Source organism: Papilio xuthus, unplaced genomic scaffold (genome assembly GCF_000836235.2).
Source record: "Papilio xuthus unplaced genomic scaffold, Pxut_1.1 DF826115.1, whole genome shotgun sequence".
In the NCBI taxonomy this organism is placed as follows: domain Eukaryota; kingdom Metazoa; phylum Arthropoda; class Insecta; order Lepidoptera; family Papilionidae; genus Papilio; species Papilio xuthus.
Window position 1 is genome coordinate 838,092 of NW_013532534.1, and position 20,341 is coordinate 858,432.

Below are 20,341 nucleotides of genomic sequence, written 5' to 3' on the forward strand. Positions count from 1 at the left end.
GTTTATAATTTATTTTCTACTGCTAGTTTTTAAAACTTTTATAACACTAGTGCCTGGTTGATAAAATTACAGTAAAATAACCAAATTGTGTTGAACTAGACTGCTATGACCATTGATAGTGTTTAAATGATGAGGCCAATAAAAGCTGTTGAATCATCCACTCTGCGACAGTGAGTTCCAAAAAGCAGTTGAAATTACTTTATAAACCTACACAAAATTTAGTACAGAATACATTTGTATTCAAAATCGAAAAGCGATAAAAAACTTTGATAGATTTTTCATTCTCTAGGCTTTTACTTCCAATTTGCAGTCCACATAAAACCTGACACTGATATTTCTGTCTACATTATTCCAGTTGTGTGGGAATAGCTGAACTCGAATCAAACTAGACAGCCATTTCAATTTCAGGAACTGGAATGCTTAATGGCACTAGTTAATGTCTACATTATGCTAGTTGAATTCCAGTTCTAATTTTGTATGCTACTGGGTTACTGTAATTTGAAGCAGGCAAAGTTCTTATCACATTGCAATGGAACACAGTATTTAATACATTGCGAACTGCTGCATCCTCTGATGCCGTGCTGGACCTAGAATTATGTTATAATCTGAACCTCCAAGATCTTTGAAACCTATAATACTGGTTCACATATGCACTCTCAGCATTAGATTTATGTCTAGTAATGAACAACAATATAACATATATTTTTAACTTATGATGTTTGTAAATACGAGTAATCTTTATTTGTAGAGATCTCACATGAAAAATTGCTTGTCTATTAAATTTCGATTTATTTTACAGTAAAGCCTACATTACATTATTCCAGTCCCGCTTTCAAATCCATTGTTGGATAGTGTAAATAAGAGTTTGTTAAGTGGTCACTAAGGGATGTCATTTATTATAAAGTTTTACTTATGATATTTGCTGTAAAGTTGGTTCTTCTCTATACTAATTACAGGTTAATTAGCACCTACAAGAAAGTTTAAAGCAATGATTTTCGTAGGTACAGTCAGCTGCTTAATTATGTTTACTTTAAAAAAGTTTTAAATCTAAGCTAATTATGCCTAAATTCTTGTTTATGCATTTGGTTTCAATTACATGTATGCACATATCTATAAGTATGGTTCTGACCATAAATACATGCAAGTGCTTTTTTATAATCCGAAGGCCTATAAAGGTTAGTAAAGGTATACTTTTTATACAGCTGACTGTACATTTACAAGACTGATTTTTAGCTGAAAATCAAACATTAATCTTACCAATATTTTATTCCCAAATATAAATAATAACTAATGAACAAAATAAAAAAATATGTCATTCAATACAACAGGTAACTCTTAAAAAACAAACTTATTCTGTTTGTATGTCTTAATTAAAAATTGTATGGATTATGTTATAGCGCGAAAACTTTTATCAGTAGTGTAAGCATCAAAAGTGAGTAAATTATCTATGCACGTCAATAAATGGCTATTAAATTTGCCATGCTGAGACTTACAAGAAGCTGCCCCTATGATTAGACCAAAGAGGAATGCTGACACAAGTAAAATCATTATTATATATTCCCATTTGTTCAAGTTCATTAAAGTTTCTTTGCATAAGCAAACAACATCGTAGGGAGATCTGAAACGACAGAGATATTAATATTCCTCTTGGTAAATCAAATCAAGAGTTGTAGGACAACAGAGTGCTGGTTGACTAACCATGTTATTGGTAAGAATCAGATGAAACTAATCAGAAAAAATATAGCGTTACTATACACATAATATTCTGTGAGGTCGTGGTCTCCGATCGATAAGACGACAGTTAAAAAAATATCTTAACTACTTTGCATTTAGGCAATGTAACTTACTTATAATTCAACCGCGCGTTATCGCAAAGAAATCTATCTGTTTCGTCTAAAAGCTTTTGAAGTTGTTGCTGGGCCAAGGCGATGACTGGACATTTTTTATGAAGAATATTGGCTATTTCAGCTTCAGGGTCTAGGTCGCAACTGCAGCCGGCAGTGGCGAGCCTTATTTCATCAAATCTTATGTCGTTTCTAGGCGATGAATCGGCCGCGTCAGAATCTGCGTCTTCCCTTGGGCTCGGTGCGTAGTTATCTATAGGGTTCTGATGATTTCTGAAAGATTTTCTAGAATAACGGTAAATATTTTGAATTTGAAATTCATCGGATGCCATTATTCAAAGTAAATATTAAGGTAGTATGAAAGTCAATTATAATAATTGCTCGAAATGAATGACAAGAATTGTCTTCGCTCTTAGCTTGGCACAGAATATTAAGATCTGCTTTAAAAAGATGATTTTCCGCAATTTTGTACATTTTTAATATACGCTTTTGATTCGGATATCCCAGTGTTAAATTGAAAATTTAAGACATTTAAATAACTTACAATAAAAATATTGAAAAGAAGTTTTTATCAAGAAGATTGCATTTCGCAATAGCTGGAATTTATAACATTGAAATGGTATAGTACGTATTCGTAAAATAACCCATATGCATCACGATTGAGACAAAAACTACAGCGTTTATTTCGTGCTCTCAATTCACATCCCTCTTTTTCGTACTTATGCTGTACAACTGACTTTAAATTTTGTGGCATTTTACTTTTCTGATCCAACAGGAAGTTCCTCACATTGACTTTTATTTGTAAAGTATGAAATATAACATTAATTGATAGATAGATAAGCGATGATATAGTACTTAGGATAACGGCCCCCTGTAGGCAAAATACATGACACTATTTAAATCGAAATAATTACATATCTATATGATATAAAAAAATATCGAATAATCTCGTGGTATTTAGATAATCTCAACATTATAAACGCAGTGCATAATTTCATCATAATTTTTGTTTACTATTATACGGCATTACTGAGATTTAACACAATGTTCTTCCTTAAATCATGTAAATGTGATCATTATTTCTATATGATCCTTTGTTTATTTTAATTGTAATACATATTAAACTGGGCAGAATAAAATGAATACTAAAAATAGCAGCAATGCGCAATAAATGTCGCAAGAAAAGATAATCCAGATAACCTCATTATAGTCAAGACCTTCCTTTTCGATTGGACAAAAGAAAAATAAAACACGAGTAATAATAATAGTATATTTTAACATGTCATAAAAATTTTACAACAAAAAATATAACATTTTTTTTGATTTAAAATACATTATTATTCTCTTAAGTAATTATCAACATTACCGCGAGTTGACCGATACGTAAGGCTTTTCATTATCTTTGAAAAAAAGAGAGACAACAGTATACTGTTGTACTATTTGGCAGAAATTACGATTAAAAAATTATAACTATTCCCAAATGCTGTACAGAGTATTTATAAGTATCGCATAAAAGCTAATAATTAATCCCCAAATGATTGGTGCATAAATTTCTTGGAATATTCGTACACCACAAACAACGCAGCTGTCGCCGGTACTGTCCTTATTAGCGTAGGTTTTAATCCATTGTAAAGTGCTAGAAAACCTAAAAACATAACATTTAAATAAATTCACGTATAGATTATTTTGTACACATCAAATTGCTTATTGCAATCAAGATTTTTAAAATTTGTATCACAACTTTAAGTGTGACATCTTCGTAACAATATTTGAAATTATTATTACTAGACAAATCTCGTTGAATTAGGTGTTTTTATTAGAATAAAACTCAGGTTATCAAAGGATATTTTGATTTATCTTAACCAGGCTACTATTACGATCGATCTTATTCAAGGTAGTTACAAGTATCTCGATTTCTATGAGGAAATTGCATGAGAAACCGGTTAGTGCATAATTAACTTTTCCAGACAGACTATAACCAGACTTACTAACAGTTAAACATGTTATGAACATACTTTGCGTTTCTGAGGCCAATTAAAACATAATGATATTATTATCTCTATATTGTCAAAGATAATGACAGGGTTGACAATATTTTTTTATACAGAGAATTTGGTCTCAGGAACCATCGGTTAAAAGGTTATCAGTATAACGTAAGCATGAGTTGTCTACGTTATTCCGATAAACATTCGATTCAAAACATATGTCAAATAGCTATTGAACTAGACTATCAAAGGAAATAGAGTTCTTTACTGTTGTATGTTTATAATCAAAATGGTTTTTCCGAAGTAACTCGCACTATTTATTATTGGCGACTTGAAGGCCATCATAAACTAAATACATTCGAATATTTTACTTCGGATGATACCTGAGTGTAAACATATTAGTATATTGTTATAGTTTTATTAATTAATTTAAATATATCTTACCTTCTTTCTTTACAATCTCATAGCCGACTGTTAGGAACTTTAATTTTTTGTTTGATATTTGAACACGCGACTTGATGACATCGGAGGGAAAGATAACAGTCCAGAGAACACAGCCGCCTACTGCTCCGGCGATCATGGTTTTTACAAAACCTATGTCATCCTTCGATTGTCCCGGCTTTGCTAACAATTCTCTTGTACCTTAAAATAAAAAGTTTTTTACATGCTTAAAAGCTTTAAAATTAAAAAAAACATTGTTGTCTTTGCTATTTTAATGTGTAAAGGGGAAACGAGCAATCGGATCAAAAAATGAATGGAATTGTAGATAATAAGACAGAGATACAATTAGTTGCGAATCTACTCATCGCGCATCATCCGAAACATTATAAATATTCATAGTCGGATATATCGGTTGAACTAAGTAGTTAACAAAATCTTTCGAACCTTCATATCCTCCGAAAAAGAAGAAATACCCGGGCATCTCTCTCATAATGGTCGGTACCAGACCTCTGAACAGACCTTGTATACCATATTGCTTGAATATTTGTTGAGACAGCTGTAGTGGCGTTATCTAAAATTAATACAACTATTAACTGTAATCTGCCCTTGATATCGCGTACATTTATCTCAAGGCAGTGATAGTGCAGATACATTCGTAGTTTAATAAAATTAACGTTAGCTACTCGAGTTATATAAAAAAGGTTATTGTCGGCATAAAACTATTACTAAGCAAATATTTAATATTATTAATAGATTATTTTACAAAGACGTTCACTTGAAATAGAAAAATATATCAATAAAAAAATTAAAGAAATTGCAGTACATTCAGAGCCCATAAAATTAAAACTTTAATCTAATCTAAAATTAAAAAATCTAGCGCTTGCGATAACTAAATTGTCGCAAGAAAAACAAGAAAGTTATTTTATAATAGAAAAAATTGAGCTTTTAAGAATTCAGAATAATGACATGTTTAATAAAATACCCAAAATTCATCATACAGCTGTTTGGGAGCCTTGCATGTTGACCTCTCTCATAGCTTGAAGTTGGCACTTGATCAGTTCAGTCGGACACAGAGGGAATGATGAGAAGAAAGCAGCCAGAAAACCCGCTGTTGCGTTACCCACCATGGAGAGCTGGTCCGTGCTCTAAAATATTGTAATTAATGTAGAGAAATAACATTGTTTTTACTAAACATTGATAAGAATATTCCAAAAATGGCGGGAAATATGTGGAATATAAAATCTATACATATTTTGCTTTACAAATGAACCAATTTAAAACTTCATAACCCCTCTCCAGTATCGACTGTCTTCTTTTTATGTCTATACTAAAATCTACTTAAAGTAAACTGTGAATTACCCATTGTTAATTGTTTAACAATTAACAACTTTTGACCTGCAAATTACAATTCAAACTAACATATTACTATTACAAATACTAATTATTCAAAATAAAAGGGTCACTGACTTTTACAATTAGTGCCATTCTACTGTTCACACCCAAATCGGACGAGACAGAGAGTTAAAAAATATAAAGATGAAACGCGAATCATGCCCCTAATTAGTCCTGAATGCCAATAGGCTGGATAACTAATAAGTTATCTCCACGGATTGCAGTTTTCTATTACAGACTAGCGATCGCCCGACTTTGTCAGCACAAAATTAAAAGAAAGTAGCCTATAATATGCCCGCGTGCATCAGTACCTTCCTTCCCTACTACCTTCCCGTCAAAGCCGCTTCAGCATCGTTTCAGCTGTTCCAGAGATTACTCGGAACAAACCCCTTGCAGACAGACACACAGAACTTTAACTTTAAGAATTGGTTTTTCGTTATCAGCAACGCAAATCAACACATGTACAAAATATGAACATATTCTACCGTAAGACACTCCAATTTAATATTGTCCTGCCAATCTATTCACTTAGAAAATAAACAAACATATAGAGGACCTAAAATTAATAATAATGAAGACATTATATTCTATTTAAGCCTACAATACCCAGCATGACTCCAATGCTGCTTTAATTTGTTATCATGTAACTTAAGTCGATTGAGAGAGATTAAGATCGTAGATTTAAAAACAACAGACATGTATAAGATCGTAATTGTATAACATCATTAAATATTTCACTAATTCGCCCAATTTCGCCTCATTCATAAAAAAAATCAAAACAAAATGTTTACCTCGGTACCTGTTACATGACAAACAAACTTTTGACAATAGCCATATGCTGCAAAAAGTACAGAGTTCTCTGCAACATTGGCCATAATTGCCGGTGTGGTCCCTGCATATAGCCCTCTGATTATGCCATCATTTTTGAGTGTCTGTTTTAAACAATCATACATGCCTTTATATAGGTGAGGGAACGTTTGCATCTTTACTTTCACTGTATCCAATGGTTGCCCAACGTAAACCACTGCCACACCACCTGGTGCAACAATAATTGGTAATTATGTTTTTACAATTATTGTAGAGAAATTGTGTAATTGAAGGGAAGGGAGAGAGAGAAAGGGAAAATATCCTCTTTCTGTGCTTCCCACAGTCCATTAATCAATGATAAGCAATGGATCTGCAATTTAGGATGGCTGTACATAGTGGTCACTTCGCTATATCTAATGAAAAAAATGTTCACTATATTATTGTCGCTCTATTTTATCATTTAGCAAATGTGGGTTTCATAGCATAATGTGTATAGTAGAACTTGTATAAGCGAGAGGCCAAAGGATCGCAATATATTTCTCGCTTATCGAGTTTCTTGCTTATGGAGGTTGTCTATCAATGACTTGTTTTTTTGTTTGATTGTTATAAATTTGACAAGTGAAACACTATACAGACTATAAGTCTTTGACTAAGTCAAGGGATTAGATAAAATCCATACCAAGTGATCCAGCTACAAAATCTATTGCTCCGCTTTTAAAGCCTTTACTTTCCGAGGAGTGTGCCATCTTAGTTTTTCTTGATAAACCTGAAAGGAAGAAATTAAAAAAATACAAAACCATTTCTTTTTTTATTGCTTAACTAATAAATTATTATCGAAAATAGTGTGAGGAGTTTACGTAGCTACAATTTCGGAAATGTTTGTCGCTTCGTTTATAAAAAAAATTAAAATTGTGTTAATCAAATTCCAGTGATATCTTCTAAGTTCTACAACACGCGTTTATATTTTTAACGAAAATATAAGAAAAAAAACCTCTACTACTACACACTACACTACACACGATGTTTTGTACCGTATTTTGATATCAGAGTTAACAAAATAAACAAGAAAAAACTTACGAAATGAACATAACACAACCAACAACAGAGATGTCACAATTTGAATTGTTGAATTTTGTGAATTGTGAAATTCAAAGAGTATATAAAATTGGTGAAATTGGTATATTTGACATTTATTGGACAAAGATTAAATTGGAGACAAGCCATTTCTTTGAATAAATAAAAATAAAAACTACTAAATAAAATAACTTGCACTGCAAAACACATTGTCCAATTTTGACATAACTATTTAAATAGCTTGATTGTATTGCATAATGCACAGAGCCAGGTTTTGTCATATTTTATAAGTTTTTTGGTTTGTCATTGTTGAAAATGATTTATGTCTATACACTCTTTGATAGTAACTGACACTGAGAGGAAAAGACAATGTTTAGTTTTACGAAGAGCGCTTTCGATTATTTTCAATGAAACGATTTGCATAACTTAAAAAATATTTAATAATGTATAATTTTTATTTATCGTAAATGTTTTACAGTAAGCTAGTGAATAGTTACATAAAATTTTCTAATAGTTTTATTACATTTTACTATTTTTAATAAAATCAAGTAACGGTATTTAATAGTCTTTGAAAACATTAACATATGAATGAAGTGTACGAAAACATGGTTGTTTTTCAGCTTTTCTTTATGATTTTCAAATATAGTTAATGCTGTTTCTTATTAATCTGAGTTATATGTATAGAAATATAAAATGCAAATTTAAAACTGAGTTTTTGTTTTGATAAATTTGTTTAATAACCTATCTGTTAGCGTCCGAATGCTTTCGATATAGCAGAGTTGTTATTAGAAATAAATATGACTTTGAAGTTGTTTTAACGCAATAAGTAAGTTTTTAAGATATTTGAATGTCTGTTCTTTGAGGAAATCTACATATTTTAGTGATCAGTGTATTTAATTACGTGAAAAACAATGTGAAAATTTGACGTGTCGATTTTTTAAGATTAGTGTTCGGCCGCCATATTTGTCCTTTTAAATTATACTCTTTTATAGAATTACAATTTTCTGTATTTACAACTCTTGTTTATGAGGCAAGGACTCGATCGCATCTATTGTATATTAAATAATATCAATGTAGAATTCCAAAAACAACGCTATAAATGTGTAAATGTTATGTTGTTTTTACGAAGTCTTTCGCGTCTTTGTTTAGGTAATCAGGATGGTTGTTGGGTCGGCATCGTACCCAGGGAGGCAAGTGCTTCACAAAATGCAGCCGATGGGTATGACTCCGCGCGAGCTTTCGGACTACGACGACTTAGCAACAGCTCTAATAGTTGATCCATATCTCGGCATTACAACACATAAGATGAACATACGTTACAGACCATTAAAAACCAATAAAGAGGAATTAAAAAGCATTATAAAAGAATTTATACAAACACAGGATTACAATAAAGCATATAACAAATTGGCTAATGGAGAATGGATGCCAAGACATTTCACAAAAAACAAGCATCAACAAAACAAGTTTAGAGAACATGTTAGTAAATAAAACATTATTGTTGTTACAAATTTTTTGTTAACTGTTAATTTCAATGTTATGTTTATTTTCAGATTTATCGCTATCTGAGGGTTTTTGACAAAAAGGCTGGATTTGTAATTGAACCATGTTATAGGTATTCATTAGAAGGTAGAGTTGGGGCTAAAATTTCAACAACTAAGAAGTTTTTTAAACATGAAAGAATTGACTTTCTTGTTGGATGCATTGCTGAAATGACTGAAGAAGAAGAAAAGCAACTGCTACATCCTGGAAAAAATGATTTTTCTGTTATGTACAGTTGTAGAAAAAATTGTGCTCAGTTATGGCTTGGACCAGCTGCATACATTAATCATGATTGCAGACCAACATGTACTTTTGAAGCTACAGATCGAGGCAAAGCTTTTGTTCGTGTATTAAGAGATATAGAGGTTGGAGAAGAAATTACTTGTTATTATGGTGAAGACTTTTTTGGCAATGGGAATTGCTATTGTGAATGTGAAACTTGTGAAAGACGAGGCAAAGGTGCATTTTCTGTAAAGAATGCACACAATGATGAGGAATCTACAAGATATAGATTTAGAGAAACTGATAATAGAATAAATAGGACAAAAGCCAAATTAACACAAAAAGCAGAAAATGGGAAACCTCCTGAAAAGGCTCGAATATCAAACAGACAAGTTTCTAATATTGTTTCCCCTCTTAGTATGAAGGAAATGAAGCAAAAAGGATTGACAAAATATGATGCTGAATTGTTAATAGCTCAGGGGTGCATTGCAGATGTTGTTGATGGAGCTCGTGACAAAGAATCACAAGGGAGTAGAGAATCCTCAGCTTCTAGAAGAGGTGAACGTTTAAGACGAAGGGCAGATAGTGGCCGTGCTCCTAATGGTGTTTCTGCTACTGCCACTGCAACTGCATCACAGCCGCATGAACAACCTTCACGGTGTTGCAGTATAACTAGTTCACGAAGCAGTTGTGACTCTCATACTGGTATAGTTCTAAGAAGTCATAAACGTCTCATTGACTCTCAATCCCCTTGTACAAAAGTTAAAAATAGTTCAAAGAGTAGCTCAGAAGTTAAAATTGGAAGAAATCATAGTGTTCTTAAACCAGACACAGACTCATCTAGTGCAACGGATATAGATAAAATAGAAATTAAACAAGAACTAGACAATGAAATTTTTAAAGAGAATTATCAATCTGAAACTAGTAACATCAGTAAAACAGACACAGAACCAGAAAATAATAATGATAAAAAAGAATCTCTGTTAGAAAGAGCTGAATCTTGTACTTCTATGTTAACAATAAAGAAAGAATGCTATGATAGTTCAGATAACAAAGAACAGATCAAAGTTGAATGTGTGAATGACAATGAAACATGTATAAAAAGTGAAATATTTGACTATAGAGAAAATGTAAACCCAAGTGAGTCTACAGATACTATAATAAGTAAACACAAAATTGATATTCCTCATAGGCCTGAAGAGGTAAAGAAGGAACCAGAGTCGGGACTTGCAGATAATTCAAATAAAAGTAGTGAATGTCCCTGTACGCCACCTCAAAGAAAAACTTTAAAGTTAACTTTGAGAATGAAACGTAGCCCAGCAGAAGAAGTAATGAATTGTGGTAGCACAACAGACGAACCAGAGTATGAAGTCTTGCGTCTTGAGGGTGTAGACCCTGAAACAGCCCGCCGTTTTAAAAAGCGGCGACGGTCAAAAGAACGCCATCGTAAACATAGTCCAATCCGTCCTTTGCCCCCAATGAAAAGATTGCGGTTGATTGTCGGCAACGAAAGTCGAACTATAAATATTCCAAATGCTATATCGGCAGACTGACAGCCGCAACTACCTTATAGTTATTTTTTCCACCGCTATATTCAATTATTAGTTTAATTGATACTGACTAGGATTATTTCGTCTAGTATTTATTTTGTGATGTGAATTCATATTTGGATATTGTGTGATAGGCATCAGATTCATTAAAGTGATAATTCCAAGATATTTATTATAAAATATGTAAAATTGTGTTATATCATTAGCACTCATTTGTTTTTATCTAATTGACCTTTTAGTGAAATGTATTAATCAGAAATGAATTTATTTGTACGTTTTTTTGTTTGTTTTAATGTGTGGATAGAATTCCATTATTTGGAGTTTAATTGAACATTTCCTTTTAAATTTTGTTAATTTTGTCATTTTACTATTAGTAGTGATGATGTTATATTTCATTCTGTTTCTCTTTAAGTCTGTAGTTAGTACCACTGACATTACTGTGGTGTTATAAAATGCAGGAGACTACAGTAACAATATGAATAATGTATGTAGTAGTAATAGTGATAGGCCGGGATTACTAGTTTCACATGTATGAGTTACGCGATCCATGTATTTTACGCTTATAAATAAACTTATGGTAATATCTGGAACTGTCTAACAAGCAATTTATTGCTCTATATTTAATTAGATATTAAGGTATTGTAATAGAAATCACAGGATAGAAATATTGATAATTTGTAAATATGCTGTATTGTTATTGGTTATTGCTTCGTTTATGGGTTTAAATTTTTTTTGACTTGGACTTATATGTTCCTCTTGAAGGCTAATGTGACCTAGGCCAGGACTGATAGATTTTTGAGGAGACTTGCACTACAGGTATTACAATAATAACTTTATCCCACGTAGTTTTAGATATGAATTTTTTAATGAGTATTATGTTTTTCTAAACAAAGCAGTAATAACCACAAGTTAGAAAAATAATTGTGATTTATGTACGCCTTATTTACCAGCTTAGTTAAATAACACTTAACATTATTTCTTCTTGTTTAAACATAGTAGAAATTAGGTTTTGGTTATTAGCTTTAATATTTTTCATACACATTAAAATTTGCTAATGTATATATAAAGCATTGATATATCTATGAAATTTCTTATTTCATTTAAAATATGAAAACGCATCAAAGCGCAGGAACAATAAATTTCATTGATCACAACTACATGTGTATTTGTATGTGTACTTTTAAAAGGGAATACTTAAATCGTAAATATTTAAAATGCAGGCATATTGTTATAATAAATTCGTATGATTGTATAAATATAAGTTCGCATGTCTAGTATGTAGGTATTTTGATGGATCCCATGACTTCATGTTATGAATTATATGTAATTCCGGCTCGAATGTTACTTTTAGTGAAGTATTCGATCTCCATTTGTTGGTATGTAAATGACAAAATTAGGAAAAAAAAATTAATAATACATAATAAATAAAATTTTAAAAATATGGTTTTTCCATGTTATAGGTACTTATTAGCTTGGACACTGCCGCATTGTACAGCCATTGTATTGATTAGGAGTTAGGACACTACAAATGATTTTGATTGGTGTGGAATAATTGTTTAGATTTCTTACAATGTATATTCTTGTTCATGGTGTACACAAATACTAGTCCTGACTCAACCTTTGGTGATGAATATTCCTCATGTGTTAATATCAAAGTAAAATTAATACTAATGTATAAATAACACCTTTTGGTTTGTAGCATTTTAAAGGATCATAATTATAAAAAATAAACAATTATTCAATTGAATGGAACAGGACCTGTTACAATTTTTTTTTAAAACCCTGAGGTATGAGTAAGACTAAAGAAGTTTTTTTTAGGCTTTTTAGGAACAGCTATCTCATACTCGATGTACCAATTTTATTGCTACTGATAAGTGAATTTTACAGCAAAATTTTCCCAACAATTTCCTCTTTTTACCATGTATCTAATCTGAACTGTATCCAGGATGTTTCCAACTATAAATAAGCTGATCACCTACTGCCACAGCTTTTATCCATGTTGGTATTTGTCAAATCATTTCCTGATCTTACTGAAGCCATTGCTGAATAAAATTGTTTATTGTCTATTGAGACATCTCTATTCATTGTCCCTTGTTGACAAAACTTACACAAATTGGTAATGGAATTCAGGGATGGGACTACACAATTAGAGGAATAAAGAGACACAGACACACAAAAAAATGTTCTTATTTAATGCAAAATTAAAGGTAAGAAATCAAGTTGAATATTTACTGTTTTTATGGTATTTTAATTGTTACAGTTTACAATGAAATATATTGTTAGAATTAATAACAAAAAAATTTAGTACTCGCAGTTGGTTTATTAAAAAACTTAATGCAAAAGTTACACATTACGCCAAATTACACTGGAGACCACTATTAAGGTGAGAGATTGTTGCGTGGTGTGCAAGAATTAGTGGCCATACCTGTAAAAAGACAAAAACCCATTTAAAATTTATAATATAGACAATCAAAAAGCTTTTATATCATTAAAATCCAAAATTTCCTTGAACATGGTTATAAAAAAATTTAATCAATATTGTTTTTTTCCTTTTACTTACTTTTGGAACTCCCATTCTCTGTTGTCTAATGGACACACTTGTCGAGTTTTGAGCCAACGTGAAATACAATGGAAGTGGAATGCATGCTGAAAACAATATTCAATATTAGACTAAATATAAGCTTGTATTTAAGAACAATATGTTAACCAGTGATGATTCATTTGAAGAGAAAATTAACCATATTTAAAACACTATTTATCATAAATGTTGTCGATTCAGGTTAAAAGATATTAAAATAAATGTAATCCAACGGTTTTTGTTTTACTTAACTACTACCTTAATATACTTACATTGCAAACTCCCCAAGCAACTGTGCATTCTTCACTAGTAGCAGATGCTTGATTTGCTTGACATTCTATGCAAAGATCCATTATGTGGTTACGACAGATTGCGCAGTTATCCACCACAATGTCTGCAAGTAACTTAATAATTAAAAGAATTTCGTTAACAGTACATCTTATAGGTTATACAAAAAATCGTTTGTTTCAAACTTACCCCAAGCCCACAAAGCAACGGCGTTCCACTGTAAGTTAGAATTTTATAATTAAATCTGAGTTAAAATGTTTTTATAAAAACAAACAATGATAGTAACAAAGAAAATTATTGATCGCAAATGATGACTTTACCTTTTTTACTTCGAACCTCTTTTTATCTCCTTTGCTACTGCTTGAAGAAGCCATTTCGACTTCGTCTTCGTCAATATCCATTGCAGATGCCATGTTTTTTATAATTACCTTGTTTTATGGTCCTAAAATGTTAATAAATTGTTAGTAATTTCATAGATGTTATTTGACAATGACAGCTTTGAACTTTGATGTAAATTTGACAGCCAGTCGTATTCAAGTCCAATTCGGTGTTGCTGTTTTATAAAATAAATGCCCAACCAGTAATAAAAAAAACTATACAAGAAAATCCTTTCAGCCTTCTACAGGGTACGCGCGAGACGAAGGGCGTACGGGCGAAAATCCCGTTGGGCCGATTAAGCTGATCAGCCCAACGGGATTAGAAAAACATATATGAGGAAGGAAATTTATTTTATTATGCTACATGATTTTTCAGTTCAAATTCATTATCGTCGCGAATGCTTGTGTGACTTTTCGTTTTATACGAATTCTTCCATATTTCGTAGAAGCAAACTGTAGCTTGAAATCTGTAGCAAACTAAAAGTGGCACTGAGACATGCGTAATTAACGTCCATGCCCATACTCCAAAAAACTCCATCTGTAATAGATAAATAAAAAAGAAGGATTACTTAGTCATGTGTTAAGAAAATTGTTCTCAAGTTTCGAACGAATTGAGCTTACTTGTAGGGGATGGTATTCAGCTCTGGCGTTCTTTACACGATTGAGCAGCCACAGCGCAAAGTTGCCGACCAAGAGGAATGTCACCAGCTGCCGACCGGGCCTGCCGCCTGTGCCCGCGCATCGCCGTGACCACGCGTCTAGCACCAGCAAAGACTGGCAAGAACTTTGTATAACTGCACATAGCGGTGCTATTATTCTAAAAACATAGTGAAAATACGAATAGGAAAATGTTACTTATTGGAGTAATAACAAAATGTAATTTCCTCAGTGAGTTTGTTAAATGACATGCGGACATATATTTTAATTGATATATGATGAGTATGATACTCTTAGTAAATTTTGTACTCAAGTAAAAAAAAATAAAAGTAAACTTGCCTTGTCGCTCGTCGGCCCTCAGGATATCTTTGAATTAGGAAGCCGGCTCCTATGATTTGAAAGAGATAATAAAGGTAGACTCCACATTGTGTGACAAGGAGCAAAGCGTGTTCCAGAGGCATGGTGGTTGATATTTTACGCAATGTCAATAGACGCATTCTCTGTATACAGGCACCTGAACCAATCGTCATGATAACAAACAAAACTGTCTCCCATATATTGATCTGGAAATGGTAATTAAATATTTATTTAAATCATTTTGTTTTTCATAATTAAAAGAAAAGATCGGAAAGGATTATTCCGTTAAATTATGTTTCGATTAGTTCTGTGTTACCTGTAATAAAGCGAGTTCCACATGTTTGTCCTTTTGGAACAGTCCATTGAAGAGCATGAGGCTTACAATGGTGCCTGCAAGAACGGCTATGCCCATGAAAAGACCTTTGTGCGCGCTGCCGCAGTCCACTGAGAAATGATTGTTGGACTTAACTCTAGCACAGCATTGCTTCACATCTTTCGTGAAAACCGCATTCGAATTGACATCGTTTAGAGGTTTCTAAAATTAATTTATTATATTACATTCTGTTATAAAAATGATATAAGCAGAAGACACGTCAAATAGCTACGTCACAATTGTAATTAGATTTCAGTTTTAATTAAGAAGTGATGACATGCATGATTATGATGACTTTATATTTTTTACACAAATGAATAAATCAATTTCTTTTACTTAAATGTTTTTTTCGTGAAACGTGAAAGTATAATTGAATGAGTGTTGCATTCTCCTATCTCCGCTGCCGTGTTAAACTTAATTAGCATTGCTGAATGTGTCCACTCAGTTTCATCGCTGCGCCGGACAATGAAATCATATTTGTGCGATTTATATTCACTTTTGTAATACAACGGTGACATACAATTTAAAAAAAACAACATGACTTACGAGATACTATTAAAGGCTCAATGAAATACCGACAAAAAATCATCCTTACCGATCCTGGTACGGTGCAAATATCGTTCCAAATCACCACTATAATGATCGAACAAAGAAGGCTGTACTCAACACCGCAAGGCCTGAGGTACGGATTGGCGGATCTAATTAAGGGCGTTATTATATTGGATATATTACAACTCCAAGTAGCTGCGGCCATTGTTGTATTCTCGCTTATATTTGTACTGTTGTAATCTTCATATAAGTAGTTTTTATCTCTTGTTGCAAAGGGTGATTTCGTTGGTTCAGCAATGGCGGTGTATCTTATGAAAGGTGGGCTGTTGTAAGCTACAGCGATAATGTCATCCCTCGTCTCTTGTATGATTACGTTCAGCCATTCACAAACATTTGTAGCAATTAAATGCATCAAACCGAATCTATCTAGGACCACTCCTCGCATTGGATCCAATATCTGAAAAGTTGATAAAATTATTTATGTACCTATTCAAGTCAAAGGTTGCATTTGGTAAGTATATGCTTTTTTATTTTGAGTCGTCGGAAATTAGATCGGTTTCCAAGTATTAAGATTTGTTGCAAGAATAATATTTGAGTTACGTTTTACCTACTTAAGTGTACGCTACTTGCTAATTTTTATATTTTTATAAATACTGGGATAAGTTTGAAAATTTATATCTTACATCTGTGTAGGAAAATATAAAAACACTTTGTGCCACCATGAATAAAATTCGTAAAGTAGGTTTTAATGCGACCATAATTATCTGACAGTCTCCGGACAGGTCGAAATACTCGGCGATTTGTAGGCACGAGTAGATAATGGAGCCCACACTAAAACCTGCCACGCCGATATGCAAGTAAAAACTTCCGTAACGAGTTCGTTTCACGTTAACTACAAGAAAAAAAACGAATTATACAGATTAAATTATTGTATCTTAAAATACTAAATATGTTTAGTATATTTTGTTAAAGATGAAGAAAACCTTACCATCTTTACTTTTCTTCACTCTGCTCAAATGATAAAATGTGTAGGCCAAAAAGAGCATACTGACAATGTACAAATAGATGGTAAATATCTGGAAAAAATATTGCAATTCATATCCACAACCATCACCTCCTAGAGACATTTACATAGACTTATAACATTACTAGCTGTCGCCTGCGACTCTGTCCGGGCGGATTTAAAAAAAAACTTAATAGCTTATGTGTTCTTCCAGACTGTGTCAAATTTCATCGCCGTTCAGCCGTTCTGGAGACACCTTCGAACAAACATCCATCTATCCATTAGCAAGATTTTGGGAAAAGGCCTCTTATCTGCTATACAATAGAGGCCTAAAATTTAATACTCACATCTGAGGTAACGTTTGTAACGAGTTCATTCTGTATAGTGCTGGTGACCGGTAATGCCAGACCCAACACTATTAGTAACTTAGCGTAAAACGCTGACAAGACCACTGTCATTGATTCACTGAAACAAAATGATATATGGAAACAATTAGCACGTTCAGTGAACCTGCAGCTAACGATAATTATTCCAAAACTGTTTATTAATTAGATGAAATTCTTCATTAAATTTAGCAGATGCATAGAATTCCGTGTAACTGAATTAGCTTGTACAAAATTATTCATTGGAAATTGTTGGAAGTAACTAAATAGATTAGTATGCAATACAATAAGTACATGCTGAATATTATAAAGAGTTATTTGGATATTGAAATGTAAGAAAAAAAAGAAAAATGTTTAAATAACCATAAAAAGTGCACTTCTTCCACAGGGTTAGCACTTCATATAGGTACATAGAGCTCCCCACGACGATTTTATATCATAGACTAGCTGTCGCCCGCGACTCCTTCCGTGCGGGATAAAAAAAATAGATAGTAGCCGATTTTCAGACCTACTTGAGTACCGATTCGGTCAAGCCGTTTCGGAGGAGTATGGGAACGAAAATTGTGACACGAGAATTTTATGTATAAGATATACCAATGAAGAATGAGTTTTAGGTGTCAGTGTTAACTCACTCGCCGTGTGAGAGAGGGCTCCGTGGTTTGTTAGGGGCAGGTTCAATGCTGGATGTGCTGCTACATGGCAGCACCACGCTCAGCCGCGGCAGGGTGTGGGGAGGAAGTTCACTGAAACACATTGGATTGATACAATACCTAATAAAATGAAAAATAAAACCAATATCAACAACACTTATAAACATTGGTTGGACCACTCTTTTTTTATTAATTTGAAAAGTCGTAGTGGTATATAATGTTACTTAAATTAAATTAATTTTTACCTACCATTATTGCCCCGGGTTTAGGGTAATTATCAATAATTAACTGTTTAGGATCAATTAATCAAACAAATGGATTGAATATTGACCTAATATTGTATAACGATTATGCAGGTATTTACTTAGATTGGTGTCTGGTCTTTAGTATACGTTAGAACGACCGTGGATTACATTTTGTAAAATAATCGTATAGAGCTTTAAAAAAATTGTATTACGCAACATAAATTTGTATTACAAAATCACATAGCTTAATGACGTAATAATTTAAGGGCATCATTCTGGGTGTAAAATTAATTTGTAGACTAAATTTAAATCCTGTGGGGGTAAGGTTACATCAGCCGATTTATTTTTGTTTTATTGAGCGCTCAACGACTAATAGTGTGCTTAATGAAGGCTAACCGACTCACCTTTCATCCTCAGGCACAGCGAGCAGAGGTTCACTCCGCTCACGCCACTCCTTCCCTCCCGCGCCGTTCTGATTGGATTTCTCTTTATTTTTCACCATCATAATATGTCCGGGAGCAAATTTTTATTACGCCGTAATAGGAAGCACTTTAATCACACGCCCTCTGCGAATCAATTACCGTTATCGATTTTAAAATCTCGTCCCGTCTTCATTCAAGATGTGCTGTGATTCACACATGTTAATACAACTAGAGCGTAGCATAAACTGTACGTGGTGACATTGGAATAATCCACACACGTACGTATGTGTGTAAATAATTAGTTATTGGTAATTGTAACGAGGTACCTACAGTCTGCCTTAAATGAAGGTAAATTGACGGGCGAAATGAAAAATGTAAATTTGTTAGGCGAATCTCCGACCCGAGATCCACTTATAATGGAATAAATTACTGTAAAAAAGTGAAATTGCTTTATTAATAGTGCATAAAACAAACATATCTATGGAGACTAAGCTGCTATTCATACTTAGTTGTGATTATACTACAATAAATGTAATTTATATTGCGATGATGTATTCATTGCCGGAATAAACTAACGGTGTTGGAAAGGGCGCAAAGACGTTGTCCTTACAGGTAAATAATTAGCACTAGTGGTGTCACTTTCAGACGGCCGTTCTAACGAGCCACATGCAGCCTCCCCCACTGTCCACACTCCTTATCTCCCAGCACTACGCGATTAATTAGACGTCTACCTCTAAACGATCCTGTGACTTACCGCTTGCACCTTATTTCTGCTCCAGTATTAAATTCTGTTCTAAATATAAAATGTTATTGGACTTTCCGTCTGAGCGTAACTTTGTTTACTTTTTTAATCTTCAGTCATTACGCAGCGCCTTGCCGCGTGACGTTTACCTTACATTAGCTTGCAGACTCGTTTATTTATTACTAGTTTAAATACGGAATAAATATGACAAGTTTTTTTTTTACCTAGATCAAAAGCGTAAGTCGATGTAACTCGTGATAAATTACGTATGCTGCAACCATTCATAAGTGCGTGACATAGACTAATTTCCGAATACGGGCTACATATAATAGAATATTGGTAGTGGGGATATTGTATGTCAATGTTTATTCTCACCCTGTGATACATACATAGGTGTTCATGTCTACAGAATAACAGGCGACTTCAGGGGGCTACCAATAGCTTATTAGGGTTCCATACCTCGAAAGGAAAAAAACCGATTCCTTGTAGGATCACTTTGTTGTCCGTCCATTCGTCTGTCAAGACCCTTTTTCTCAGGAACGCGTGAAGGTATAAAGCTTGAATTTGTTTTTACTTATTCACAGAATGTGTTATGTTCGTTACTACGAGCTAGATAAGGTCGGTGAATTGGGAAGGATAACTGATTTTTTATTTTTTAAATTACTAAGTGGGCAAAAAATAACACACAAAAGATGGCAACGGTTTCTAAAACCCGTGACATAACACAATTATACTTTAATATGGTTGTTTTGTTTAAATAAATAACTTAACCTCAAACAATATAATAACTTCGTACAAATGAATTGCGAAACTCCATAAACGAAATAACTCAAAAACAAATCTAAAATTTTGCATTGTTT

At 33.0% G+C, this 20,341-nt stretch overlaps 5 protein-coding genes across 7 annotated transcripts; 1 reads left to right on the top strand and 4 right to left on the bottom strand.

The window, feature by feature from the left end:
* Positions 1–21: 21 nt before the first annotated feature.
* LOC106123555 (uncharacterized) lies at positions 22–2,778 on the bottom strand. The gene is made up of 2 exons (XM_013319954.1): positions 1,848–2,778; positions 22–1,618 (listed from the first exon to the last, which is right to left on the bottom strand). The coding sequence occupies exons 1-2, from the start codon at positions 2,174–2,176 to the stop codon at positions 1,387–1,389; spliced, it is 561 nt and encodes a 186-aa protein (XP_013175408.1). The 5' UTR covers positions 2,177–2,778; the 3' UTR covers positions 22–1,386.
* Positions 2,779–3,163: 385 nt separating this feature from the next.
* On the bottom strand, positions 3,164–7,641 carry LOC106123571 (mitochondrial ornithine transporter 1). Of its 2 annotated transcripts, none has more exons than XM_013319972.1 (7): positions 7,547–7,641; positions 7,149–7,235; positions 6,454–6,698; positions 5,269–5,415; positions 4,715–4,841; positions 4,274–4,471; positions 3,164–3,489 (listed from the first exon to the last, which is right to left on the bottom strand). In XM_013319972.1, the coding sequence occupies exons 2-7, from the start codon at positions 7,213–7,215 to the stop codon at positions 3,368–3,370; spliced, it is 906 nt and encodes a 301-aa protein (XP_013175426.1). In that variant the 5' UTR covers positions 7,216–7,235; positions 7,547–7,641; the 3' UTR covers positions 3,164–3,367. The 2 variants fall into 2 exon arrangements, with proteins under 2 accessions (XP_013175426.1, XP_013175428.1); XM_013319974.1 differs by lacking the exon at positions 7,547–7,641 and adding an exon at positions 7,327–7,470.
* Positions 7,642–8,147: 506 nt separating this feature from the next.
* Hmt4-20 (Histone methyltransferase 4-20) lies at positions 8,148–12,614 on the top strand. Its single transcript, XM_013319823.1, has 3 exons — positions 8,148–8,369; positions 8,693–9,022; positions 9,097–12,614. Exons 2-3 carry the CDS (start codon positions 8,702–8,704, stop codon positions 10,858–10,860), a joined length of 2,085 nt encoding a protein of 694 aa, XP_013175277.1. The 5' UTR covers positions 8,148–8,369; positions 8,693–8,701; the 3' UTR covers positions 10,861–12,614.
* A 460-nt stretch (positions 12,615–13,074) lies between these two features.
* On the bottom strand, positions 13,075–14,245 carry Roc1a (Regulator of cullins 1a). The gene is made up of 5 exons (XM_013319825.1): positions 14,044–14,245; positions 13,913–13,940; positions 13,708–13,829; positions 13,418–13,503; positions 13,075–13,282 (listed from the first exon to the last, which is right to left on the bottom strand). The coding sequence occupies exons 1-5, from the start codon at positions 14,134–14,136 to the stop codon at positions 13,270–13,272; spliced, it is 342 nt and encodes a 113-aa protein (XP_013175279.1). The 5' UTR covers positions 14,137–14,245; the 3' UTR covers positions 13,075–13,269.
* Positions 14,246–14,445: 200 nt separating this feature from the next.
* LOC106123335 (uncharacterized) lies at positions 14,446–19,638 on the bottom strand. 2 transcript variants are annotated; one of them, XM_013319591.1, is made up of 11 exons: positions 19,494–19,638; positions 18,722–18,883; positions 18,055–18,165; positions 17,387–17,504; positions 17,025–17,112; positions 16,720–16,928; positions 16,083–16,493; positions 15,431–15,649; positions 15,097–15,320; positions 14,722–14,917; positions 14,446–14,638 (listed from the first exon to the last, which is right to left on the bottom strand). In XM_013319591.1, the coding sequence occupies exons 2-11, from the start codon at positions 18,820–18,822 to the stop codon at positions 14,456–14,458; spliced, it is 1,860 nt and encodes a 619-aa protein (XP_013175045.1). In that variant the 5' UTR covers positions 18,823–18,883; positions 19,494–19,638; the 3' UTR covers positions 14,446–14,455. The 2 variants fall into 2 exon arrangements, with proteins under 2 accessions (XP_013175045.1, XP_013175046.1); XM_013319592.1 differs by lacking the exon at positions 19,494–19,638 and adding an exon at positions 19,350–19,376.
* Between the last annotated feature and the right edge of the window lie 703 nt (positions 19,639–20,341).

What these genes read in the sequence shown, in the direction of transcription:
- LOC106123555 (XM_013319954.1), bottom strand. Translation starts at nt 2,176, where the DNA reads ATGGCATCCGATGAATTTCAAATTCAAAATATTTACCGTTATTCTAGA. An exon ending in AACGCGCGGTTGAATTATAA is followed by an intron (nt 1,619 to 1,847) that starts GTAAGTTACATT and finishes CTGTCGTTTCAG; the next exon opens with ATCTCCCTACGATGTTGTTT.
- LOC106123571 (XM_013319972.1), bottom strand. Translation starts at nt 7,215, where the DNA reads ATGGCACACTCCTCGGAAAGTAAAGGCTTTAAAAGCGGAGCAATAGAT. An exon ending in TTTTGTAGCTGGATCACTTG is followed by an intron (nt 6,699 to 7,148) that starts GTATGGATTTTA and finishes TTGTTGCACCAG; the next exon opens with GTGGTGTGGCAGTGGTTTAC. An exon ending in CTTTTTCGGAGGATATGAAG is followed by an intron (nt 4,472 to 4,714) that starts GTTCGAAAGATT and finishes TTTTATTTTAAG; the next exon opens with GTACAAGAGAATTGTTAGCA.
- Hmt4-20 (XM_013319823.1), top strand. Translation starts at nt 8,702, where the DNA reads ATGGTTGTTGGGTCGGCATCGTACCCAGGGAGGCAAGTGCTTCACAAA. An exon ending in AAAACAAGTTTAGAGAACAT is followed by an intron (nt 9,023 to 9,096) that starts GTTAGTAAATAA and finishes GTTTATTTTCAG; the next exon opens with ATTTATCGCTATCTGAGGGT.
- Roc1a (XM_013319825.1), bottom strand. Translation starts at nt 14,136, where the DNA reads ATGGCATCTGCAATGGATATTGACGAAGACGAAGTCGAAATGGCTTCT. An exon ending in CGTTGCTTTGTGGGCTTGGG is followed by an intron (nt 13,830 to 13,912) that starts GTAAGTTTGAAA and finishes AGTTACTTGCAG; the next exon opens with ACATTGTGGTGGATAACTGC. An exon ending in TTGCTTGGGGAGTTTGCAAT is followed by an intron (nt 13,504 to 13,707) that starts GTAAGTATATTA and finishes TATTGTTTTCAG; the next exon opens with CATGCATTCCACTTCCATTG.
- LOC106123335 (XM_013319591.1), bottom strand. Translation starts at nt 18,822, where the DNA reads ATGATGGTGAAAAATAAAGAGAAATCCAATCAGAACGGCGCGGGAGGG. An exon ending in GAGGGCCGACGAGCGACAAG is followed by an intron (nt 14,918 to 15,096) that starts GCAAGTTTACTT and finishes CTATGTTTTTAG; the next exon opens with AATAATAGCACCGCTATGTG. An exon ending in CTGAATACCATCCCCTACAA is followed by an intron (nt 14,639 to 14,721) that starts GTAAGCTCAATT and finishes TATCTATTACAG; the next exon opens with ATGGAGTTTTTTGGAGTATG.